At 37.8% G+C, this 24,553-nt stretch overlaps 1 protein-coding gene across 1 annotated transcript; it reads left to right on the top strand.

Annotated features, from left to right (window-relative positions):
• The first annotated feature begins 13,125 nt into the window (after positions 1-13,125).
• On the top strand, positions 13,126-24,048 carry LOC148019278 (uncharacterized). Its single transcript, XM_087660872.1, has 3 exons — positions 13,126-14,483; positions 14,783-20,069; positions 20,154-24,048. The coding sequence occupies exons 2-3, from the start codon at positions 19,731-19,733 to the stop codon at positions 20,316-20,318; spliced, it is 504 nt and encodes a 167-aa protein (XP_087516998.1). The 5' UTR covers positions 13,126-14,483; positions 14,783-19,730; the 3' UTR covers positions 20,319-24,048.
• Positions 24,049-24,553: the final 505 nt, after the last annotated feature.

Here is a 24,553-nt window from a genome sequence, read left to right as displayed (position 1 = left end):
TGTGTATTGAGGGAAACACAACAATGGCTATTGTTTGAAGGCTCTAAACCCCTACTGTAATTGCAGTATACTATCCAGAAGACCACATGTTAAGAAGTTATGTCACATGCTTGCAAGTAGTTTATGGAAACAGGACTTTACCATGGCTCCTTGATACATCTCTTTAAACTAGATGTGAACATCCCATTAGTTCCCTTCACCATCTTCAACCATTTCTGCAGCATGGCCAGCTATAACAGTTATAATCAAAAGCTTGATTATGTTCACAAAGTCATCATTTTCAAGAGTCAAATTGTCATGATTTGAAGAGCTATTCTCAGTTTTCATACTGCTCATGGGAGGGTGGAACAGATTTGTCAACCATTGCAATCACATATAGATTATGCAAAGCAGGCAGAAACTGTTGTCAATTGTGTGCATTTGAAATATTGCTTCTCATAAGCTTGGACTCTAATAAGAGCTTGTATACATGGCATGGGTCAATTGCATAGATCACATGTGGTTTGTTATGATGTTTCTCTATGCTCAGAGATAACTTGGCAGTAATACAATTGTTACTTGGCAACATATTTGTCTTGATTATTTGCTTCGATTGATCTTCTGTCTTGGAATTTCTCAAGAACCTCTGTGGTTGCGACTTTGCTTTCGAAACCCTTCGACAGCGCTCTCAGATGCGATTCTAAAGTCAAAGCTTTTGGGCAGCGTGCGTGTATTCTCGCGTCTGGAATGCAAAATACACGCGCTAGGAGACGCGACTCTGAAGTCAAAGCTTCTAGGTAGAGCGCGTGTATTCTCACATCAAAGATGTAGAATACATGCACATGGAGACGTGACTCTGAAGTCAAAGCTTCTGGGAAAAGCGCGTGTATTCTCGCGTTTGAGAGGCAGAATACACACGCTAGGAGACGCGATGACAACAAACATAGCTGTGCGTATATGTCTGCGTCTGTACTAAAATCTACACGCGCTGTCAAACGCGGTCAGTCGGCTGATTTCAATCTGACAACCGCCATCCATGATTTATTTGTGCTATAAGAAGTTCAATCATAGATCCTAATACACAAAGAGAGAGAGAGAGAGAGAGAGAGAGAGAGAGAGAGAGAGAGAGAGGACTCACCTTGGGTGTTTGGTGTGGACGAGTGGTGGCGCTTCTTCCTTCTCCTTCTTCCTCTCCTTGGTGAGTTACTCTCCCTTGATGCTTGCTGCTTGTTGTCTCCTCTCTTTGCTTCTTCTTCCTCTTGTTTTCCTCTCTTTTTTTCTCTCTTTTTTCCTCTCCTTGGCTTTCTTCTTTCCCCTCTTGTCTCTTTGAAGTGAAAGAAGAGACGAGTCATGAGGAGGTGAGGCATGAAGAGACTAGTGGAGGTAGACTGCATGTCGGCTAAACTCGAGCTTCAGAATGCACAAAAAACATAGGAAAGGAAAGGCGCAGTTTGAAAAGAAATTATTCAAGTATCTTTTGAATTTTAATTTTTACGTCTATTTTCGCATATATATGTGCGTCTAAGATTACCTAAACGCACTTATAGACGCGAAGTTAGATGCGCAAATAGACACAGATTTAGATGCGTAGGTAAACGCAGGTATAGATGCATATTTATCTTTTATCATGAGTTTTTGTTTTTAAGATACGTTTTGATAGTAAGTTCTTATCATAAGTTTTTATGTATTTATGATAAGTTTTGTGTATTTAAAATTGAGATCTTAGAATAATTAATACGCCAGCTTGAAGTTTTTATGTAAACATATGAATAACAAATTTGATGTTGTCATGAATTAGGTTTAATCATGTCGTCATCATCACCTAGTGCGGTGCATGCTGATGAGTCAACGAGCACATCACCTAGTGCGGTGCATCCTCGAGATACTTAACTTGCAAACAATTTATGGATGGAGTAATGTCAGTTTGAATGCGTTATTGAAGTAGATATCAATTGAGTTTGGCTTATGAATCATAATATTAATTGTTCTATTTTGAAATCAGACACAAATATATGTTGGTGGTTTTTTAACTCACTTTTAAAAATATATGTAGGTTATTATCACAAATGCTTCCAAAAGGAAACAATTTGTCAACTAAGAGAGCACAAGCAAGACATTACTTGACATCTTTGGGAGGCCTTTATTATGTCAATATCCATGCATGTGTCAATGATTGTGTCTTATTTCGTGGGATTCATGAGTTCGCACGAGAGTGTCCTGTTTGTGGCGAATCAAGATACGAAGTGGAGATGAAGTCAATGGATGTGTCTCGTAAGGTTTTGCGATATTTTCCGATTGTTGCACGTATTCAACTTATGTTCAAGTGTAAGTCTATTGGAAAGCTCGTGTCATGGCATACTAGTCATCATTCAAGTGATGGAAAATGGAGGATCCTTGCAGACACATCGACATGGCAACATATAGATAATTTGTGGCATGTTTTCAAAGAAGAGCCAAGAAATTTGAGATTTGGTTTAGGTATAGATGGAATCAATCCATTTGGCATCCAAAGCACATCATACAGTGTATGGCCAGTGGTATTGGTGAACTATAATATTCCTCCATCCATGGCAATTAAAAAGGGACATATAATATTGTCCCTTCTCATTCTTGGAAAGCACAAGGTAAAAAATATATACATTTACTTAGAGCCTTTGATTGAAGAGTTAGAAATGTTATGGGAAGGTATTGAGGTGCAAGATACAAGCGCATCTACATCATCTAGAGATTTCATGTTGAAGGCCATGTTGTTGTGGACCATGCATGACTTTCCAGATACGGAGAGTGTTCAGGTACATGCATATAACTCTATATTTGAAATTCAAGACTTGAATCAGTTGCATATTATTAATTCACTTGTTTGTTCAGGTTTAACCACATCAGAATATCATGCATGTCCTATTTGCGGTCCCTCTCTAGTTTCCTCTAGGCCGATATGTTTAAAGAAGATTATCTATGACAATCATCATCGATTTCTTCCTATTGACCATCCCAAATATGTTCTCCCTACTAATGAAATGACTCCACAATCTCTAACCATTTGAGATTGGAAGGAGAGATGGATTAATACCGACAGCCACCCTCCACTCGGCATGAGTCAGTAAGAAGTGCATTTCTTTCGATTGACTTTTAAAGTATTTAGCATGATGAATTTTTTACATAATATATTGTTTGTTTTTTAGGTTCTCTATATTTTTTCATCTTTCCTATTGGACTGAACTCAAGATCAATCACCTGTTGGACCCCATGCACATATTCAAAAATGTTGTATCTACATTATGGGATCACTTGATAGGGGCTCATGATTCAGTCAATGTAAGGGAGGATTTACGTAACATTGGTCACATGAGATGATACTGGCCATGCATTGGACCCAGAGAAAAGATTGAGCTACCCCATGTACCTTGGATGTTGTCAAAGAACGAGGAAAAAATAGTGAAGGAACAAATATGTAGCTTTCGAACACCCACAGGATATATGAGATGTCTCAAGGGAGCCTTCATAAAGAAAAAGAAAAGAGGTGTGGAGCAACTATCTGGTTTGAAGTCCCACGATTGGCACAAAATGATTCAAGGGTATCTCTAACCATGAATATAGTAATTAGTGGAGTAACTATGTGTAAACTTTGGGGTATGATGAATTTTTCCTCAACTAATCATTTGATCTATGAATATTGTTTATATTTAGTTCGTACTTTCTATTAGCATATCCCATTGTGTATCCAAAGATGTACTAATATCATTTACAAGATGGGAGAGCTTGTGAGGTGTGTATGCATTGTATTTTTTCATTATATATCTTGGAATTTCTACACAAAAATAAACAATTGTCAAATATATCCTGACATATACGTAAGCTCGAAGGAAATTGATCCAAATACATTGCAAGATTATACTCGTATATTTTATTGATGAGATCGCACTTTGTGGGGCAGTTCATGCAAGGTGGATGTTTTTTCTTGAGCGCTTCATGAAAACCTTGAAAGATTTTGTGAGGCAAAAAGCACAGCCTGAGGGAAGCATGGTTGAGGGTTGGTTAGTGCAATCATCCCTTGTTTATATCTCTGAATATCTTACTGAAGTGGATCCCTCTCAACCACGACTATGGAAAGATGATGAAGACTTGAGGATAACCTCTATAATACCTCAAGGAAAAGGAATGAGTAAAGTGCTAACAAAATAAGAACTTCGTAAGTTAAATAGTTTTTGTGTGCTCAATAGTGATGTAATGAGTGAATGGGTGACACTATATAATGAAGCAAGGGCAAGAAGAAAAAGTGAAAGACAAGCATTTCGCACCAGATATGGATGTAATGTCTCATTTTCAGATCATCTAAATGCGCTCCCACATCATATTGATATAGATTGGTTACATGAGGAAATGGAGAGAATGGAAAAAGATGAGAAAATTAATATATCTCAAGAAGAGTGGAAATACGCACGAGGTTTCTTATCAACGGTGAGACATACTATCAATTAATTTGTTTCTAGTTATATTTTATCTAATAAATTGACATGTTTGATCTTAATCTATTACTACTAGTGCACATTATTCAATCCTATTTGGTGTGAGGGTAAACATCTTCGAACTCAACATATAGATGAAAAGAGAAATATCCAAGATTGTGGTGTCCTTGCTCACTTCGAGGATGCCAATGGTACCATGGAAGGTTATTGTGGCTTGATCCAAGATATTTTAAAGCTTAACTTCGGAGGATTCTTTATATATGTACTGGATGTGAAGTGATTTAAAGAAGTGGTAACAAATGGTGAGCATTGCACAATCAGACGTCATCCAAGTGGTTTTGTAATCATTGACTCTACGAAATTTCACTAGAACAAGAATGACACATTAGTACTACCTCAACAATGCGAGTAGGTATATATGTAAAAGCTAATTTTTTGATATGTATACATATGATACATATACACAATATAAGTATTTAAGTTTCTTACTTTTGTTTTTCAAACACAGGTTGTGTATCGTCAAATGGTAAATAATAACCGATGGTGGTATGTCATCTCTATATCTAATCGTTCAAAACCAATATATGGTAATATTACGGACATAGAGATAGCAGATGACAATCCAACAATTAATGATGATGTACATGATGACACCATAATGGATGATATGCATGATATAGTACAAGATGAACCTCGCGAGGATGTTTAAGGAAACACAGAAGAGGACAGTAATGTGGTTGATGATATTGATGAAGTTATTGAGTAATATAGCAACACATCTGATAGTGGGATAGACTTATTTGTTTTGTTACCTCTTGGTAACATAGACCTAGAAGTAGATAGTTTAGCAAGGGCTGTGATCTCATTGAAGATGAGATGGATCATTCACTTTAACATACTTAATTCGCTTAATGATTCAATGCGTATTCTTAATTCTATGGAAAATATCATGCGCACATGTGCATACTCAAGAATCAATAGTCAAGTTTAAAGCTAAATTGAATTTTTCATAATAAAAAGGAAGTATTTTTTATCATCTTCAAGTAGAGAAATTACGAGATACATGCAATGCTTGTTACTAATTGTATAATAAGGTTTGTGTCGCTTGCCGCTAATTACTTATATCAGGCTTGTCAACTGGAGAAACTGCCATTCATTAGAGAGCAATGCAAAAATAATTATTAACTCTGGTTTTTTTATTATATTAAGTCCAATTTCAGGTGGTTAAATAATTACGCGTCTGAAAACGCGTCTATTTGCATGGATATATAGATGCAAAATTCATGTTTATTTACACGCTCTTTTACACGCACATATAGACACAATGATAGACGCGCCCAACTTTGCGCATCTAACATGCGCGTCTATGCCTCGTTTTTGTTGTGTTGTATTGAAAATCATCATGAGCTCCCGAAACATAATCAATCTCATCCAAAACACTCTCAAACACTTCCAAAATAACTAATGATCATTCAAAGTCCATTAAAAAAATCAACCCTTCATCCCACAAAAACAACAAAAATCAACTAAAAAAACCAAGTCAATTCAGCATTCAACAAACATATATTCCATATTTACATTCAAATATTTAGAAAACACATTAAATGAGGGAAACAAAAGAATGGTAGGGTTTGGAGAGTTCTTACTCGAAAGGTTGATGGTGTCAAAGTGAGTAGAATAGTAAACTCTTAGTTGAAATGTTTTTGAAGACCATCTATATACACATGTCAAAATATGTGCCAAAGAATATTTAAAATGGCACAAAGAGCTATGTCAATATAAAAAAAGGAATGGCACAAAGAGCAATGTTATTATAAACAAAAGAATGTGTACTGAGAGAATTTTAAGTTGTAGTGGTTTAGAAGTTAACACACATAACAGTGCCCAACCTTTTTTTTGTAAACATGTTGAAAATCTTCTTTGGTATTCCTCTCATCCCTAATAGTGTATCCTTGTCCCCTTATAGATTGATGTCAAACCAAAACACAATGAAAAATAGAGAGAAGCAAGGTACTTTTAGTTTGATGCTTTGGTCACATGTTTCTTTGCTTTTGTGTATACTTACACCCCTAGAATGTGAAGAGAAAGGGAAAGTTTCAACCATATTGTTTTTGCAATGTCTGTATCTCTATCAGCATATCCACTACTACAATTTTTGATGTATTCATTGATATATCCATTACTACAAGTGTTGGTATATACATCACTATACATGTCAATAAATTATGAGATTATATGAGTGCATATACTAGTGGTCATACCGATGATTATTCTAACAAAAATAGCAAGGTGTCATTTTTTCACAATTTACATTAAAACTTTCCATTGTGGTAAATCCTTCATCTCTTGTATTGAGACATGCCATAATCAAAAAGACAAAGATAAAGCAAAGGCTTTCTCCACAAGGTTATCCTTTGATAGCTCACAAGAAGGTGTAGAATTAACTGAAGAATTATGTGACAAAAATGACATCTACTCGAGAACACATGGAGGTGTTGTGGACAATCCAAATGGAAAAGTTAGCTTGTTACACTTTCCATTAGGAGACATAAATAGTATCATGGGAGCCCAAGTCTGCAAAATGTATCATCTTTAACTCATTAAGTTTATGTACTTTTAATACTATTTAATTATTCTTATAATTGCAAATCTTTTTTGTTATTCACTATAAATAGATCTTATAGGTAGACTTCCAACTCTCTCAAGGATTACATGTAATCATCAAGTGAACAAGTGAGATATATATATGGATGAAAGGATCACTAAGAAGTAATGTTGTTGCATCATAGGCACAAAGGTACATAAGGAGGGAATTATAGTAAATTATGTTGTAGGGTAAACCTTGTAATCTTTTTCTTAATATAAATGATATGTAAAATGTCTTATTTGTATAGGCTTATGTTAATTAAGAGAAAAGAAGATGAGATGAAATCTAATGGAGCTAGTGGAAACAACAATGGTTGATTTGAAAAGGGATCTCTCAATGGCATAAGGTAGACCATCTTAGGATTTAGTTCTCCTATTTTGTAATGCAAAGTATAACTTCCAAAGCTTTATGTACACCAACACTTATTTATAATACAAAAGAGAGGATTATTTGGAAAGTTTTAGTTTTCCTAATTCATTATATTAGCCAAATTTTGGCTTCCAAATCTTTGTGTGCACAATTATTATTAATGTTGTTTTATAGCAAAGTTATTATGTATTTTATTGTGCCAAGTTATAATATTGCTTAAAGTCTCCTAAGATATAGTATAGAATATTATATTATGATATCATGATATTTTATATGTTGGTTAGATTCTTTATCATATTTAAATTATTATAATAAATAATGCTTAGTATGTGTATAGGTAGGGATTAAAAGAAACTAGGGATTTGGTGGTTCCATTACTACCACCTTAGTCTTGGCTCTAATTTTGCAACGAGCGGTTGGATGTTTAAATGCTAGTCAGGACCACATCTATATATGCATTTATATGTGTGTCTATAGTCACACCTAATTTGGAGAATGTATATGCATATAGATGCTAGAATTTAGACAATAGTACAAATGCACTTGTAGCTTTTTTCTCTAGTTCACAAAGCGTGCCTATTTGCCTACCTATAATCTTATTCATTAGTAGTAAAAAGAAACATATTGTAGTGTGCCACTTCAGGCCCTTAAGGAGACATCAACTTTGTTGGAGTTAAGTTGGCCACAAATTGTGACATGTTATATAATTTTTACCATCTCTCTTCCCAAACGTAAAGATTTCAAACGTCGGAAAAGGAAGGGGGGGGGGGGGATCTTGCGCTAGTTACGCATCAAGAAACTCCTACCAAACCACTCTTCAAAAGCTTTAAAAGATGTCTTCCCGAAAAGCTAGACGGTAGGATGATGTACTGCGTTTAAATATTCCCATAAGTAAAACTTTAAGCGTCTGAAATGAAATTTCTAAGCGACCACTCTGAGTCGAGTCACGACTCTCTGTATGTATGATCATAACCTAAGCAAGATTCACAACCTAGTCAGGATCTTGAATAGAACCCAGAGTAGGTCAGGACCCAGGAATGGCTGGAGACGTGTTTCAGATACACTGACTGAAGTTTGGATTTATGATTTTCATTAATTAGAAGGTAGCAGCAGCTAGAAGGTGCCCGTGCGGTTATGTCACGGACTCTCATAAATGAAGCTATTCATGCGAGCTTGCATACCCTCCCCTCCCTATAGGTTCTATTGAGATTAAGATTAAAGAAAGGAGAGAGAGCCCGGGGGCCGGGATAACCTAAACAGAGAGGTACGCGGTGTAGTCGCAGACGCATTGACGAGGACCTTAGGTGCCCACTGGTGATGCAGAGACGATACAGAGGAGTCAGTCTCAGAGCGAGAGAGAGACGTTGTCATTGCCAGGCAGGCAGTCATATTTTGCATGGGATGACACACGACCTATTCGTTTAACCGACGCACGATCTTAACCGCTGGACCGACCGATGCTGCAGGTTTGCTTGTCGGGCCTGCAGCCGATCGCAGCCGTCGGATGGGCTTGATCCAAGGGTGAACATTTCCTTTACAAACCCCGCAACAGCACATATGGCTAGAGAGAGAGAGAGAGAGGGAGGAGAAGAAGAAGAAGAAGAACGTGCGGGCTCAGTTTAAAGATGCGCCTCGGATGGTCAAAAGGGAGATCGCCCAACATTTTGGCAGGCACAAAACCAGTCACTGGTCAGTCAGACTCCGACAGACACACTGAGAGAGAGAGAGAGAGAGAGAGAGAGAGTCTCTCTGATCAGAGATGGCACTTAATTTCAAAAGTACACCATGCTAGATAAATGCAGGGTCACATAAAATATCATTACCGGTTTGAACTTTGAATGCTTGCCTTCGTAAGTTCCATCCAGCTGCCTCGAGCATCTGAAATTAATAATAATTATCTTGTGATTGTGTACTGTTTTGCCGGTAACGGAGGCGCAGCTGCCGGTAAAAGACACCCTCTGAAAGAGACCACGTTCAAACGGCATCTGCTATTTGCTTCGAAAACATGCGTTGATGAGATCATGGTGTTTAGCCTACCTTGCTTAGGTTTGGACTTTTGAAACCTTGGAGGTAGGTAGACGCTTAAAATATTGTATGGGAGGCAGTTCATCAAGTATAGATTATAATTTCAAGTAGTGAGGGACGCTCTAATCGGCTCAAACTCCTATTGTGTCATTTAGGTCCTCTTGAATATATGTCTCGAATTGATGTCTTGCTTGTCAGGAAATGCATGCATGATGCATCACATACAACTTGCATATGTCTTACAAGCATAGACCACATGGCATCAATGTTCGTGCGGTGGAATGGGAGAAGGTGCACCCTTCAATAACTAGGGTAAAGCATAGGGATTCATGCACTTGAACATGGAACTCAAAACCCCTTCATAATAAGGTTTCATAGACTTCCTCTATGCATGAGAATGATGGTTGATCATATCCAAATATAGATCCATCATCCCATGGCATCAAAGATAGTGAGATCATAGATACATAAATGGTAGACGATGCACTCTTCAATCATTAGGGTAGAGCTTAGCTATACATGCACTTGAACATGGAACACACAACCCCCTCATAATAACACTACAAAGAACTCTACAACAAAATTCTATCTTAACAAAAATAGGATTCACTAGTTTTGATGATACAGTAGACCATTACGTGATACTCTACCTTTGCAACAAGTATGTAGCAATGATGCTAGAAAAGCAACTTTTCATGATGAGCATAAGTCTTTGAGACAAGCCATGGCAGGCTGCTAAAAGTTTCTAGGCCGCCCCCTATTTGCTTTCAATTTCATATGGTGTCCAAATTGCAACATGCAATCTAGGGTAGATAGAGAGTGAGAAGTATGACACTCTTGATCTAATTGTAGATAGATGGGGGCATGCTTTGTTAATTCATCAACAAGAGTTTAGACATGATCTAATTGTAGATAAATGGGGGTATATTTTGTTAATTCACCAACAAGAGTTTAGACAATGCAGAAAATTTGTGTTGAAAGACCTTGATTGTATGCATTTTAGAGAAAAAAAATTGTCACAATCTCAAGCTAACTTGTATGTATGTTTTTGTCACAACTACTTGTATGTATTGGCTAGTCTTAGACATTTCAAGCCCAAAAATTTTAGCTTAATAAGCAATAAAAATCTTAAAAGGTAGCCATTTTGCTCCTAATACTTTCTTAATGTATTTCATTGTTTTCAATTCAAGGACATAGCTCAGTTGTTGCATCATGTATCATTAAGCAAATGACCCACTAAAAATGTTAGATATAAGTAAAAGTAATCGACTCATAAGAGATATAGCTTGCTCATGATATAAGGGTGTGTCTCGTAGTTATAATAATGTGTTCTTATTTTTGAGTGAAGTACGTGTCTGTTCGTTGATGATGTGGATCGAATATTGTACTCCTTGTGCCATTCGTAAATCTACCCAACTACTATATAAGGAGAATATTTGGACGCCATAGGTCCAATTAGTACCATTACTTGAGTTTGTATAGGTGCACACATGTGCATAGTGCACATACACACACACATTTGTGTGCACACGTATGCACACACGCATGCACATGTGTGCATGCGTGCACCCCCAATCAAAACTTGGAATAACACTATTGTAAGCCAAGTTGAGAAGATAACTTGTGAAGTCTATACCACTTTTAAGAAAGCATACGTCAATGTAAAGTTCACATAAAATATAGACAACAATGTGCTCTTTCTTGTACATGATAGTGTGGAATTAAAGAGACCTACATGTATACGTTCAATCCTTTTGGTCTTGATGAGAAGTCCTCTTTATAGATATAGTAGTACTTTTGGTCTTCAACAAGCAAAACCATACAAGCTCAATGATTAAGATAATTGATAATGTATTGAAAAATAATCCCAACAAATTTTGTGGTGAAGACATACATGCATTGTAAGGGTCCAGTTTGGCTAGCCAAAAGTAATGAGAAAGAACCCTTTGTGTCATCTCCAATGATCCACTGACAACTTGAAAAATCCCGTGTAAGAGGAGGACATATAGATAAGAGCCCAATTTCGGCTATTGAGTGGACATTTATGTAATGCCAACATGCACTCTTAGTTTGATTATATTCAATAGTTCACTAAGGTTTTTTATGAATATATATTGCATGCCAAATTTATATAATGCTAGCATATAAGCAACCATTTGCAATAGACTTATCATTCTACATCACTTTCATAATTATTTGGTGGAATTTTCATTTACAACTATGCATGCAACAATGGCATTATATGTAAGAGATCATTTTCAAGCATGGGATGGGTAAGTCGATGAAGCAAGAGATAGAGCTCAAACCGCATCTTTTTGAATGTCTTATCTATTTGGGAAGTAAATAAGGGACTTATCTAATCTTTCATAATCAATTACAAGCTAGTTATTATTTAAGAAAATACTAAATATGTGTAACAACAAGTAGATTAGTGATAAAATTTTCCACAATGCCATTTCTTAGAGGTTTTAATGGTCATTATGCTAAATTTTATCCAAAAATCTTAGAAAATAGTCATAGACATGTATGTGAATAGAAATGTGTGTGTATACCTATATATGAACATTTTTTTAGAATAGGTTACATACTTCCAAACCACTTACTAATATTTTTGTGTTTGATAATATTCACCCATGTATTTGTAGTCAAGAAAACATCAGGTGAGCTCTGAGCTAAGAATTGGTAGCTCAATAGCTAGTACAAAGAGTATGTGAGGAGCCATGGGTAGATTTGAACATCTTCACAGTCTTGTAGTGAGGTGTTAAGAAAGTATAGGGTGGTTTCCCTCTATCCTTTGTCAACCACCACAAGTGATGATGTAGTAAGGCCAAATGTTGTACAACAAAAGTTTCCTTACACATATTGTAGTGGCTCCTTCAAATGAGGGGCAAAGGAAGTACATGGATTACATAATGTAAAGCAAACTACTAATATTTACAAAAAGCACTAGGTTTAAATATAAGCCAATCCTATTAGCTTGGTTGGTAGAATCAAGGCCAACTTGTTGGATGGTCAAGGATCATGTTTTTATCCTTGGCCCTAGCTTTGGCTACCTGAATTTAAACTGCTGTTTGCATGCTTTTTGCACTCAAATGTAGTTTGACATGTGTATGGGGAGGGTTGGCTTTGATGAATGTTTCCTTGGTCTATAAGGGCCCAAAGTTCTCATTGGTTGTCGCCTATGATGTCCACATGGTCTATAAGGGCCCAAACTTATTAATGGTTGACACCTAAGATGGACTAGTTGTAATTGATTAGCGTTGAGCTAGGCGACCCTTGAATTGTTAACCAAAATGTATGCTGTGGAGTGGGTTTGTTCACTCGAGCTTTGTGTTCACGTGTATGATAAATTGAGTTTTTAGCATCTTTGTTTGCTATGTATCATTCACGAAAGAGATCCAAAGCTGTAGGGATGGTGGGAAGGCTCCCAAATGAAAGCTTCGATAAAGAAGGTTGAGCATCAATTGGATGACTATTTAAGGGAAAGGTAATGCATGGATGGGGCCTTACCAAACACGATACGGGCGCCATCCCAGCCAGAGAGAGAGAGAGAGAGTGTGTGTGTGTGTGTGTCCGTGCAGGCCGGGTTCCTTCAAAAAGGGCAAGCCGAGGCTTGAATTTCGTCGTTGCATGCAGCCTTGGACAAGGCCGGAGAGAGAGAGAGAGAGAGAGAGAGAGAGAGAGGTCTTTTGTCCCCTCAAAGTTCACACATGTTCATTCAACCACCACCAAGAACAACAACGACTATTCCCTTTTCCAGGCTCCGATAGAGAACACTTTCCTTTTGGCTTTGGTTGGTTGGGAAGCTATAGCAGAGAGGCCCTATAGATCCCCCCCTGTCATCATTTTTTCCTGCTTCCTCATGATGTCCCTGTTCCTTCTCTACGTCTTCATCATCGGCTTCTTGAACCATCATGACCATATCATAGATCTGCGCCTTTTTATCTTCTTCTCTCGTCCACCATCATGAGCGTATGATAGAGCTGACCCTGCTTTTCAAGTTAACTGCAGTTTGGCCTCATCATTCTATTCCAATTTTAGCGCGCACAGTCTCCCTGTCTTATTGTATCTGTTAATGATATCATTGAGACCCTCTCTCTCTCTCTCTCTCTCTCTGTGATTGGGCGTCTATTTGGTAAGTACTCTTCATGTCGCACATCTCATGCTTCCCTCTCGCGGATCTAAACACTGTTCATGTGTGCTGCAAATTACTGTGAGGGTGGGGGGAAGGTTGTCCTTTGAGGTTATACCCACATGGAGCTCCTTTTCAGCCTTTGGGGATGCAGGGGCCAAACGGAATCTTGTAGCTAGCGTGTCATATCGTCCTGACAAAAGGAAAGGAAAAAAATCACGTCCTTTCCATATGAGAGAGAGAGAGAGAGAGAGAGAGAGAGAAAGAGAAAGAGAGAGAGCTACCTCTATATTCGCATGCAAATTAGTAAGAGAGGGTTCCATACCTCTGCTACAGCTCCTATATGAGAGAGAAAGAGAGAGAGATAGGTCATCTATTCTTCCTGCAGGCTGCACGAACCCTAAACCTAACTTCAAACGCACACGCACATACACACACACACACACACACACACACACGCCCGCACCCGCATGTATAAATTTATCCTTGTACAACACATGAACTTCGTAGAGCTACTCTTTTTTAAGCATCATCATCATCATCATCGCTATTGCCATTCTTGTTCATCCGGTCCACACCAATTCATTGAGGGGAGTGGCCGCCTGGCTCGACGCCTTTGTTATCATGACATTGTGGAGCTGCCTCTAAATCTCTGATATATAGGCAGATCTGCTGGTAGTTGGCATATCATACTAGCGATGATTTTTTGCCTGCATGATTTGTCTTTCCTATAAGACGTCGGACCAGGCTTCATTCCCCTCAACGTCCTGGTGTAATACTTACTACCTATGGTGATACTGAGGAAAAGGAAGGCAGAGCGTCTGGCGAGAGGCGCTGAATCGATCAGACGTTATTCTACAGCACGGTCTGTTGCAGATCTCTCTGTCTCTCTCTCTCTCTCATCTCTTCTTGGCCTGTTTAGTCCATTAAATTGCAGCTCACTTTGCTGCTTCCGTTTGAGATTTTATGGATGTGCTTTTATACACCTCGCATCATAAAACTTATTTCGTTCTCAGATTACGGCCTTGTTTGCCGAGATTTTCAGCCGACCTATAGTATGTTTATCCATGATAAGACCCAAGAACAAGTAACGAGCAAGTGAATGGTCTACAGGCGCTGATCTGCAATTATCTACTGACGACCCTAATTGTCTCTTGCATGCAGTTAGCGAAGGGAGATGCGAATATCACCTGTTATAACGAAGAGAGGTCAAGAACGGGAAGGCTTTGCTGGGGGGAGTGCCGCCTGGCTCGAGGCCAGATATCTAAAATATGTGACCGAGAAGAGGAGCTCGATGGATTCATATGCATATATAGTTCATCTGCTTGGCGTCGGACCAGGCTTCATTCCCTTCAGCATCGACTTCCAGATCACATCCTGCGTCTGTACATTCCTGTCAGGAAACACATGCTCAATCGGGAAGCACATGTTATGATATACTCGCCCACAGGTATAAGCCCATTCATTCCTCCAAGCTTGCAGAAATACTGTAGAAGACCCTTCTTAATGGTCTGATATTGTATGGTCCATTCTAGTGGAAGGCTCTCCTTCGCATTATTTTGTAGTACTATAGTTCTAGAGTCTAGTCTCACACATCAATATCAAGATTTGAGGGGAAAGTTTTTACATCACAATAAAAATCATAAATGCTTGTGATTTACTTGCTCGAAATGCTTTTGACTTGCCAATGTGTGTTTACATATACTTCTTTGACACTCACATATACTTCTTACATATACTTCTTTGACACACACATATACTTCAAAAATTTTGTCAACTTATAATTCGTTTGACATGCTGATAGTCAAGATTTACATGCAAAAGCTTTAACTAGAAACATGCACACCAAGTTGGGCTCTTAGTGCAACATGTATAGGAGACAATGTAGAAGAAGTACAAGAGTAGGAATGGTAGAGATCCATTGTCTCTATGATTTTCTTTCCTCACTTCAATATTCTATAGGTTTCTATTGCAAATATTTTTTCAAAAATCTTATGTGAGATAATAGTCTCATGATTCATGAAGTATGGCATGTTTTGTGCAAGTCCTTAGGTTTTACTTCATGCTCTTATGACATTTATAGAATTCAGATGGACTCTAACCTACTCCAGAAAATGGTAAGAAAAGAGCTAGACTCTAACCTACTCTAGAAAATGGTAAGAAAAGATATGGACTGTGATGGTTGTGTAGATTCATGTAGGTAGACACAATTTATTATCATATTTTTACATGTCACTTATAATCAACATGGATCATCCTCAATATCCTTCATCACTTCAAAAATGGTGCAAAGCTACTACAACAATGGATCTAGTCAACCTCAAAGATGGAGACTTTGGAATGGGGGCCACAGTATTCCGCATACCAAGAATGGATTCAAGGCTACCATCAGGTTTCTAAGTAACCTTACAAGATGTTTCATTGCTTTATTTTGAATGATTACTTTCCAAAAAAATATCCAATAGACATGTCCCTACCTAAACTTTTAATTTTTTTGTGGAATGATATGCAAATTTCAGCTAATACTTTATATATGTGGTACAATCTTGTAGAAATAAGTGTCAAAATACATGATGTGGGACGTTATTGTAGCGGCCTTCTTATAGTCTTATAAAGCACCTAGTGAACAAGCCACCACTCTAGGGGTTATTGATTCATATGCTTGCTTGGTAATAAAACCATTACTATCTTGGAGGTGTTTGAATCTAACATCCTTAAATGCAATGAAGCAGGCCACAAACTATTCCCCTAGCATTTTGTAATGGTCAAACATGAAAATGGGAGAGTCGAGTCATTAGGATAGAATGATCATGATAATCATCATATTAGAGTCCAACTAAAGGCCTCTAATCAAGGACCTCATTAATTGCTTATTAAATCAAATTTAAACCAAATTAGTACAAGAATGTCAAGTACGGTATAGCTACATAAAAATTTTAGCATAAATTACACCATGTTTTTTCAATATTTAAGTCATGCAAGCTTGAGAAAGGGCTTCCTAATTAGGAATATAATGAGAGTTTATAATTTATGGGTGTTATTATCTTCGTGATGCATATGGAGGCTACTATATGTATAATAGGTAGAAATATGAACTTATGTAATTACTAACAACTTTAATTTAAATAAGGAGAAATCTTGCTTTGAATTAGGTTGTTTTGATATTATCCCAAGTGATTCTTTGTTGGATAATCATTCAAGCCTTGACTAAATCATGAATCATGATAAAATTTGTTAATGTTTAGGATAGATATGCCCAAAGCTACTATGAAGTAGTTAGATGACCAATGGTCTCTAAGTGCTTGCATTGTAATCCTAAAAGAACAAGAACATCCTAGTACTTCTTAGGTTACAAAAATACATAGTTCTTGGGTGACTCATGAGGCTCCAAAAATAACAAAAAGTACTCAGTTCCAAAGTTGCAAAATTAGCAAGTTCTTATATGATTGATGGGTTTAGGCCTTTTCAAATTCACTTAAAAACACACAAATTTGGTTTTGAGATGTTTGACTGGCTCTAGGCCTTTGCAAATGAGCTAAAAAGCACATGAATTTGAAAGATAATTATAGATAGAATATGTCTAATGAAAATTTGAGAGAAATGTGTAATTCTTTAACAATTCTAAAATGTTTTAAATATTAGTTATGAAATTGATAGATACAAGGTTGCTCACTTATCTTCAATGTATGTCAAGTCATGGATTTTTACTACATGAGAATTATTGGTATTGGATATTATTGCTTGAATTAATATGAGATCGAGCTAGATTATTGACCCATGGGTTTAACAAATTTATTATTGAAGAAAGGAAAAAATTCTACCACGAAGAGTTGAAAAGTTATGCATTCTTACGTTTCAAAATTACACCTAACCAATTGATGAGAATTGTTTCTCATAAAAACAAATATAGATGCTAATGGAAGTGATTAGCTTCTCATACTCTTAATTAAGGCAATGTTGAAGGGGCTCGCAGTAAATAGATTAATATATGAAGAGTTGAAAAGTTCTGCATTCTTACGTTTCAAAATTACATCTAACCAATTGATGAGAATTGTTCCTCATAAAAACAAATATAGATGCTACTGGAAGTGATTAGCTTCTCATACTCTAAATTAAGGCAATGTTGAAGGGGCTCATACTAAATAGATTGATATGGCAAGAAGTATGAAAGGAAATAATTTCCACTAAAGCATTGTATAAGTATTGAAAACATTCCATAAATACAACATAATGCATGTTTAATTTTCACTTATCTATGTCCCTAATAGGGATGGTAAGATAGATCCATTCTAAAAATATTATTATTATTAGTTAAATGCAATGTGAAAATGGCTCACATAGAAAAATATTGATGTGGTAAACTCGTATTAAAGGAAAAAAATTATACTAAAGCACTATACAAGTATTGGAAAAATCACAATAAAATGCATGTTCGAATTTCATCAATATGTATGTTGTGAGTAGCAATGCATAGAGCGATGGCCATAGTGATATGATAATGTTGAGAATTTTAGCAAGATTTTTCATTATGATGGCAAGGATACTTTATATATATAATACTTTTTAGCAACATTGCTCATTACACTGAAAATGATAGTTTATAAATATAGTAGAACTTAGTTAACTTTTAACTAGACATGGTGGACCTAAATAGCTAGTCACAATTCGTGTCCATGTAAGTAAACTTTTAACCTTCTCAAGTTATTTCTATAGCTAGAATTTTCATCGTAACTTTGTATTCCAAATGAAACTATCAATTTAGCTGACATTCTTCTAATAGATTTCAAACTATGAATAGAAGTTATCAAGGTTCTTTAGTATGTTACATTAGCCATAGGAGGCTAAGGGTATCCTAGGCTTCCTAGCGTGGGATAAGTGTAAACTAGGTGTACCACTATGCTAGGCATAGACTAAGCATATACTATGGGCAATAGGCTAAGCATATGGTAGGCTTCCTACTACACTAGCTAGGCAAACACTAAGCCTACACTATGCATGCTATATGCTTAGCATATTCTTAGTTTATGCCTAGCATGTGCTCAAAACATGTGTACTAGTAAGCCTAACATACAATATACATAGTGTACACTTGGCCTATGTTAGCATATCATTAGTGTAGTGTACACCTGGCATACTAGCAAGTTTTTCTTACATGTAGCTTAATTTGGCACATACTTAGCCTCCTATGCCTAATGTACTATTAGTATATTGTACATTTACACATGGCCTAGCATATCCTTAGTCTAAGTCTGTTAGCAGAGTATTTGTCAGCTCATGTGTGAGTCTAAGCCTGATCTGGGCTGGGCCTTTTTATTAGGTATTTTAGGTATTTCCTAGTGTTGCATTTTATGCCACTGGAGCATTTTATGTACCACTCGGCTAGCATTAATGCTGTCCGACCAGCATTATTGTTCCCCACTTTTTCAGCCTATTTATACTCAGTGCTCCTCCTCAGTTAGTATCATCATCATCATCATCATCTTCTTCACCATCTGCAGACTCTGTGGACAGAGGAGCCAGTGCCAGTGCCCATGCAGCCAGTGACTCACTGTTGTATGCGACTGTCTCGTGTTCAGATATATGGATTCCATTTCCTGTGCATACATCTGAGTTCTCATCTGTATCGTGTTCTTTTCTTTTCTCTTTTTGTCTTGTGTTTCAACAGTTTATTTCAGCACATGTTTATGCTTCCACCGTTGCTCCACTTCTGACATGGTATCAGTTTTCAGGATTTATGTTTCTGCTATGTTTTATTGCTGATTTCAAGACTGTTTTTTCCTTTTCTGCTCAGGCGGCTACTGCTCCCTACAGGCGACCTCTTTGATCTGCGTTTTCTACAGTTTTACTATCACCTACTGCCTATGCACCCTCTACTGCCTGGTTTTTCATCTGTAGCTATTGGCGACAGTTTTCTACCTGCTTTTCTCCAATTTACCGCCTGCATTTTGCTGATTCAGTGTCTCTCGTGGCTGGGCAGATTTTGTCTTCTATTGATTAGCTTTTGGGTTATATTGCATGTGAACTCTCATTTTCTGCAGTCTGTGCTTGTGTTTTGGCTGTGTTTCCTCTTTAAATTCCATGTCTTCTCTACTTCTCTTCCTATCCTCTCCATATGGCACTTCCGTGCACTTCCACTAATGATAAGTTACATGGACCTGATTATCTCACATGGAGTGCTATCATGAAAGCTTGGTTTGTGCAGAAGCGGTTATGGTACATCATCTGTGGAGCTCTTCCTCAACCTCTCCGTCCTTTTCCTCTTCCTGAAGACTTTGATGAGGAAAACCATGAGGAAGCGGTGCTCACATGGGACTCGGATGATGCACATGCTTACTCGGCATTGCTTCGGTGTATTTCTAAAGTGGTCTTACCGATGATTACCTCCTGTAGGACATCTCCTGAAGTATGGCAGAAGTTGCAGCAGATGTACGAGGCACCTTCCACCATGCAGGCAGTAACACTTTATGGCCAGCTCTAGCAGATGAAGTTTGAGCCGAAAGATACTATTCAGTCTTTTCTTCTTCCTGTTATGCAGGTACAGGACCAGCTTCGGCACATGCAGTCTACTCTTCCCGAGGCGCATCTCGTCGGGACGGTCCTCTACAAGCTCTCCCCGGAGTTTGATGGAGTGGCCAATGCTTTGCGGGCGCAGACATCATCGACTCCTGTCAGTTTTACACATGACCTCGATGCTTCTTGAGCATGAGACATCCTTGAGATTACAGGGGCGACTTCCGGCACATTATGGAGGCGAGGCTTATGTAGCTTCAGAGAGGGGTAACGGGAAGAAGAAGTCGAAGGCCCAGTGTTACCATTGTAGCAAGAAGGGACATTTGCAGAAGGACTGTAAGACGTTAGCTGCTTCCAAGAAGAAGGAGCAGAAGACGAAGCGGAATGTTGACTCTACCAATGAGTTCTCTCCTTCATCAGATTCCGAATCAGATCCTCCGACCAAGGTGAAGTCCCAGGCGTGGAAGGGATCCTCTTCTTCTGATCGTGGGAAGGGCTTGGTGGTCCCTTCCTCGGCTGCTTTTTAGTGGTGGTGATGAGGTCATCCCTCACGACTCTCTTGTGCCAGAGAGGGAGTGTGAGCGGGTGTTCAGATGGGGCAGTCGCGCCTCATCTATACTTTTCTACAAGTGCACAGGTTCCAAAGAAGGACGTCCCTGACGCATCGACTTCAGTCTGGCGGAATCAAATCCTAGAGGTGGGATTAACATCTAGGTTCATGATGAGCTGGTTCTCTAACAGAGAGCGGGAGGCTTTCGTCTAGAGCTCACATGAGGGGACACTTTGGCGGTCTAGCCAAAGGCGGGGAATCCATGGTCACCTATGTTCAGGGGCATTTTTGACAGGATGGTCTTGTATGCTACTGTGAGACATTGGTGATGGACAGAGAGACATGCTATGATCTTCTCTATTTTCAGGTGTTTGGTACGATCGACATCGACATCAGGTTCTCTCCGAGGCACCTTGGTGGTGGCTTGATCACCCACTGCTTGGGTATCCATGGTTCTACTTGGTGGTTCTATAGTTTCTAATCCCTTTTCCTTGTACTATTGTATTGTATCTGATCACCCATGATCTGAGAGAGGGTGTTAGCAGAGTATTTGTCAGCTCATGTGTGAGTCTGAGCCTGATCTGGGCTGGGCATTTTTATTAGGTTTTTTCTAGTGTGGCATTTTATGCCAGTGGAGCATTTTATGCACCAGTCGACTAGGATTAATGCTGTCTGACCAGCATTATTGCTCCCCACTTTTTTAGCCTATTTATACTCAGTGCTCCTCCTCAGTCAGTATCATCATCATTATCATCATCATGTTCACCATCTGCAGACTCTGTGGACAGAGGAGCCAGTGCCAGTGCCCACGCAGCCAGTGACTCACTGTTGTATGTGACTGTCTCGTGTTCAGATATATGGATTCCATTTCCCATGCATACATCTGAGTTCTCATCTGTATCATGTTCTTTTCTTTTCTCCTTTTGTCTTGTGTTTTAGCAGTTTATTTCAACACATGTTTATGCTTCCACTGCTGCTCCACTTCTGACAAAGTCTAGTATAAAATGCCTAATGTATCTGTAGTCTATGCCTAGCATACACTTAGCCTATGCTTGGCATACGTTGCTTACCCAAAATATTTTTAGTACTTAGTTTATGATTAATTTGATTTGCATGTGTATAATGTTATCTATGTTGAGATGCAAGCCTAGCTACACATGGCCTAGCATATCCTTAGCCTAAGTCTAGCATAACAATGCCTAATATATATGTAGTCTATACCTAGCATACACTTAGCCTATGCTTGGCATACATTGCTTACCCAAAATATTTTTAATACTTAGTTTATGATTAATTTCATTTGCATGTGTATAATGTTATCTATGTTGAGATGCAAGCCTAGCTATTATTGTATCTCATCATTTGAACAATCCTCCTCTATGCATATATATCTTACCACATTAGCCAATTTTTACAATGATAGCTTGTGAAACATTTCAATATGGAGGGGACTTCTCTCACTCCATACACTATGCAAACATTTTCATGAGAGGATCCTACTTCATGGCATTTACTTCCAAGAGATCAAGCTTTGTGTGCACTTGCAAAGCACATGTAAAATTAAAAATATATAATATATGTGTTATTATAAGTATATTTTATCTATTCTATAGAATTAAAGGACTTTGATGATGGGATTTGAGCTTGTATATTTTTGAATGAATAAATATATTTTTAAATGTGCATCTATACTGCAAGGGCACATGTCACATTTAAAATATATAATGTATGTGTACTTAGAATTATATTTTTTCTATTTTATAGGATCAAAGGACTTTGATGATGGGATTTGAGCTTGTATAATTTTGAATGGATAAAACATTCTTTTTCATTTGCATCCATTAGTATAGACTTTGGCATACTTTTTTTTGTCAAAATTTAAATAATTATTTTCTACACCCTTGGGAGTTTGCATCAATGTAGACATTGCTATTTATTAGACTATTACAATGATTATTTCAATAGAATTCTTGTGCTTATATGGGTCAACTCATATTGGAGAGTATTACTCATGTGCTATTCAAGTGCAAGGGTTTGACATTTTAAAATATTGTTGTGTGTATCTTTGTCACAAATTATGTCGATATAACCTTTATCTCTTGTAGTGCATTGTATAATATATATGTAGGATCACATCCTTAGGATATATGTGCCCCAATTAAGAGTTATACTTGGGTATGTTGAGGAGCTAGATTAGGAAACTACTATGCCTAAGTAGCTTGTATAGGTATGTAGGGACACTAGGAAATATTTCTAAACATGAGATCATAGTAATACTTTCAAAGCCTCCTCCCATAAAAGATGAGATGCCAACCATCATTGGGGGAAAAGAGCGTACAAGGATGTGAAACAAGGTGGGGGGCACTGGTCAAGAAAAAAAGACATCATGAGTTTGAGAATAACCATTCTTTGACTACCAAATCAGTGATAATCTCACAATTAGCTATGTCTTGACCAAATATGGTATGATTGGCTTTGTTTGGTTGGTTAAACCAACTTTGTATATGACAATGAAACGAATGATAATGAATCAACTTATGATGCCAAATGCTCTTATGTACCTTCAAGTGACTCATTAAGCTCCACATCTATCATGTAACGGTATCTAGATATTTTGACAAGTGTGGCTACTACCCAAATATATATATATTGATGTTAGAAACTCTCTCTCTCTCTCTCTCTCTCTCTCTCCCCCATTCCTCTATCTACATATATGTATATATACATATATATATACATACACACACACACACACACACACACACACACATATATACATATACAGAGAGAGAGAGAGAGAGAGAGAGAGAGAGAGAGAGAGAGAGAGAGAGAGAGAGAGGGGTCTAGCTACCCCACTGATTTTTGAATCCACTAGGATTCTTCAATAGAATGGTTTTTATATTACCTATGATATTGAATACATATTTCTAATAGTATTTGATCATGGTTAAGGATAACTTTGAATACTAATATTCAATATCATATATGTATATAAACATATATATATACACACACACATATATATATATATATATACATATACACAGAGAGAGAGAGAGAGAGAGAGAGAGAGAGAGAGAGAGAGAGGTCTAGCTACCCCACTAATTTTTGAATCCACTAGGATTTTTCAATAGAATGGTTTTTATATTACCTATGATATTGAATACATATTCTAATAGTATTTGATCATGGTTAAGGATAACTTTGAATACTAATATTCAATATCTTTCTCTAATAATGGAAGGTCATATATAATTGGAGCCAAGAAAGGATTTAAAAAAGTAACATAAATTGAATTACAAAATCGCTTGCAAGCACTACAAGGATTTGGGCTAGTAGCGACGCTGATTAGCGACGGCGGATAGCGGCGTCGCTAATAGCGATAGCGACGGGCCGCAGGGAAAAAACGCGACCGAAAGCGAGCGCAGTTTTCATTTCTTATTTGCTCCATTGAGAGTTTTGAGAGCGAGAGCGAGGGAGAGAGCAACCGTCGTGAGAGAAGGAGAGGAAGAAGACTTGCCACTGCCGCCGCCGCCGCCGTTGTTCGCGAAGGAGAGGAGGAGCCTTCATCGCAAAGAGAAGCCGCCCCATGCTTGCCATATCTCATCGGTGAGTCTCCCTCTCTCTTTCTTTTGCTTGTTCAAGGTTTAAATCACTCTCTTTTACTTGTTTAGGAGAGGAAATGAAAGAGAAAGAGAGGGAGAGGGAGAGGGAGAGAAAGAGAGGAAAAGGGAGAGGGAGAGAAAGAGAAAGAGAGGAAGAGTGCATTCTCTCTCTCCCTCTCCCTTTTGCTTGTTTAATGTTTAAATCACTTTCTTTTTTGCTTGTTTAGGAGAGGAAACGAGAGAGTAAGAGAGAAAGAGAGGGAGAGGGAG

The sequence above is a fragment of the Lygodium microphyllum genome, chromosome 20 (assembly GCF_053477565.2).
Source record: "Lygodium microphyllum isolate KBCC chromosome 20, Lygodium_microphyllum_v1.1.10, whole genome shotgun sequence".
NCBI classification, from domain to species: domain Eukaryota; kingdom Viridiplantae; phylum Streptophyta; class Polypodiopsida; order Schizaeales; family Lygodiaceae; genus Lygodium; species Lygodium microphyllum.
This window is presented reverse-complemented; position numbering and strand designations above follow the sequence as displayed.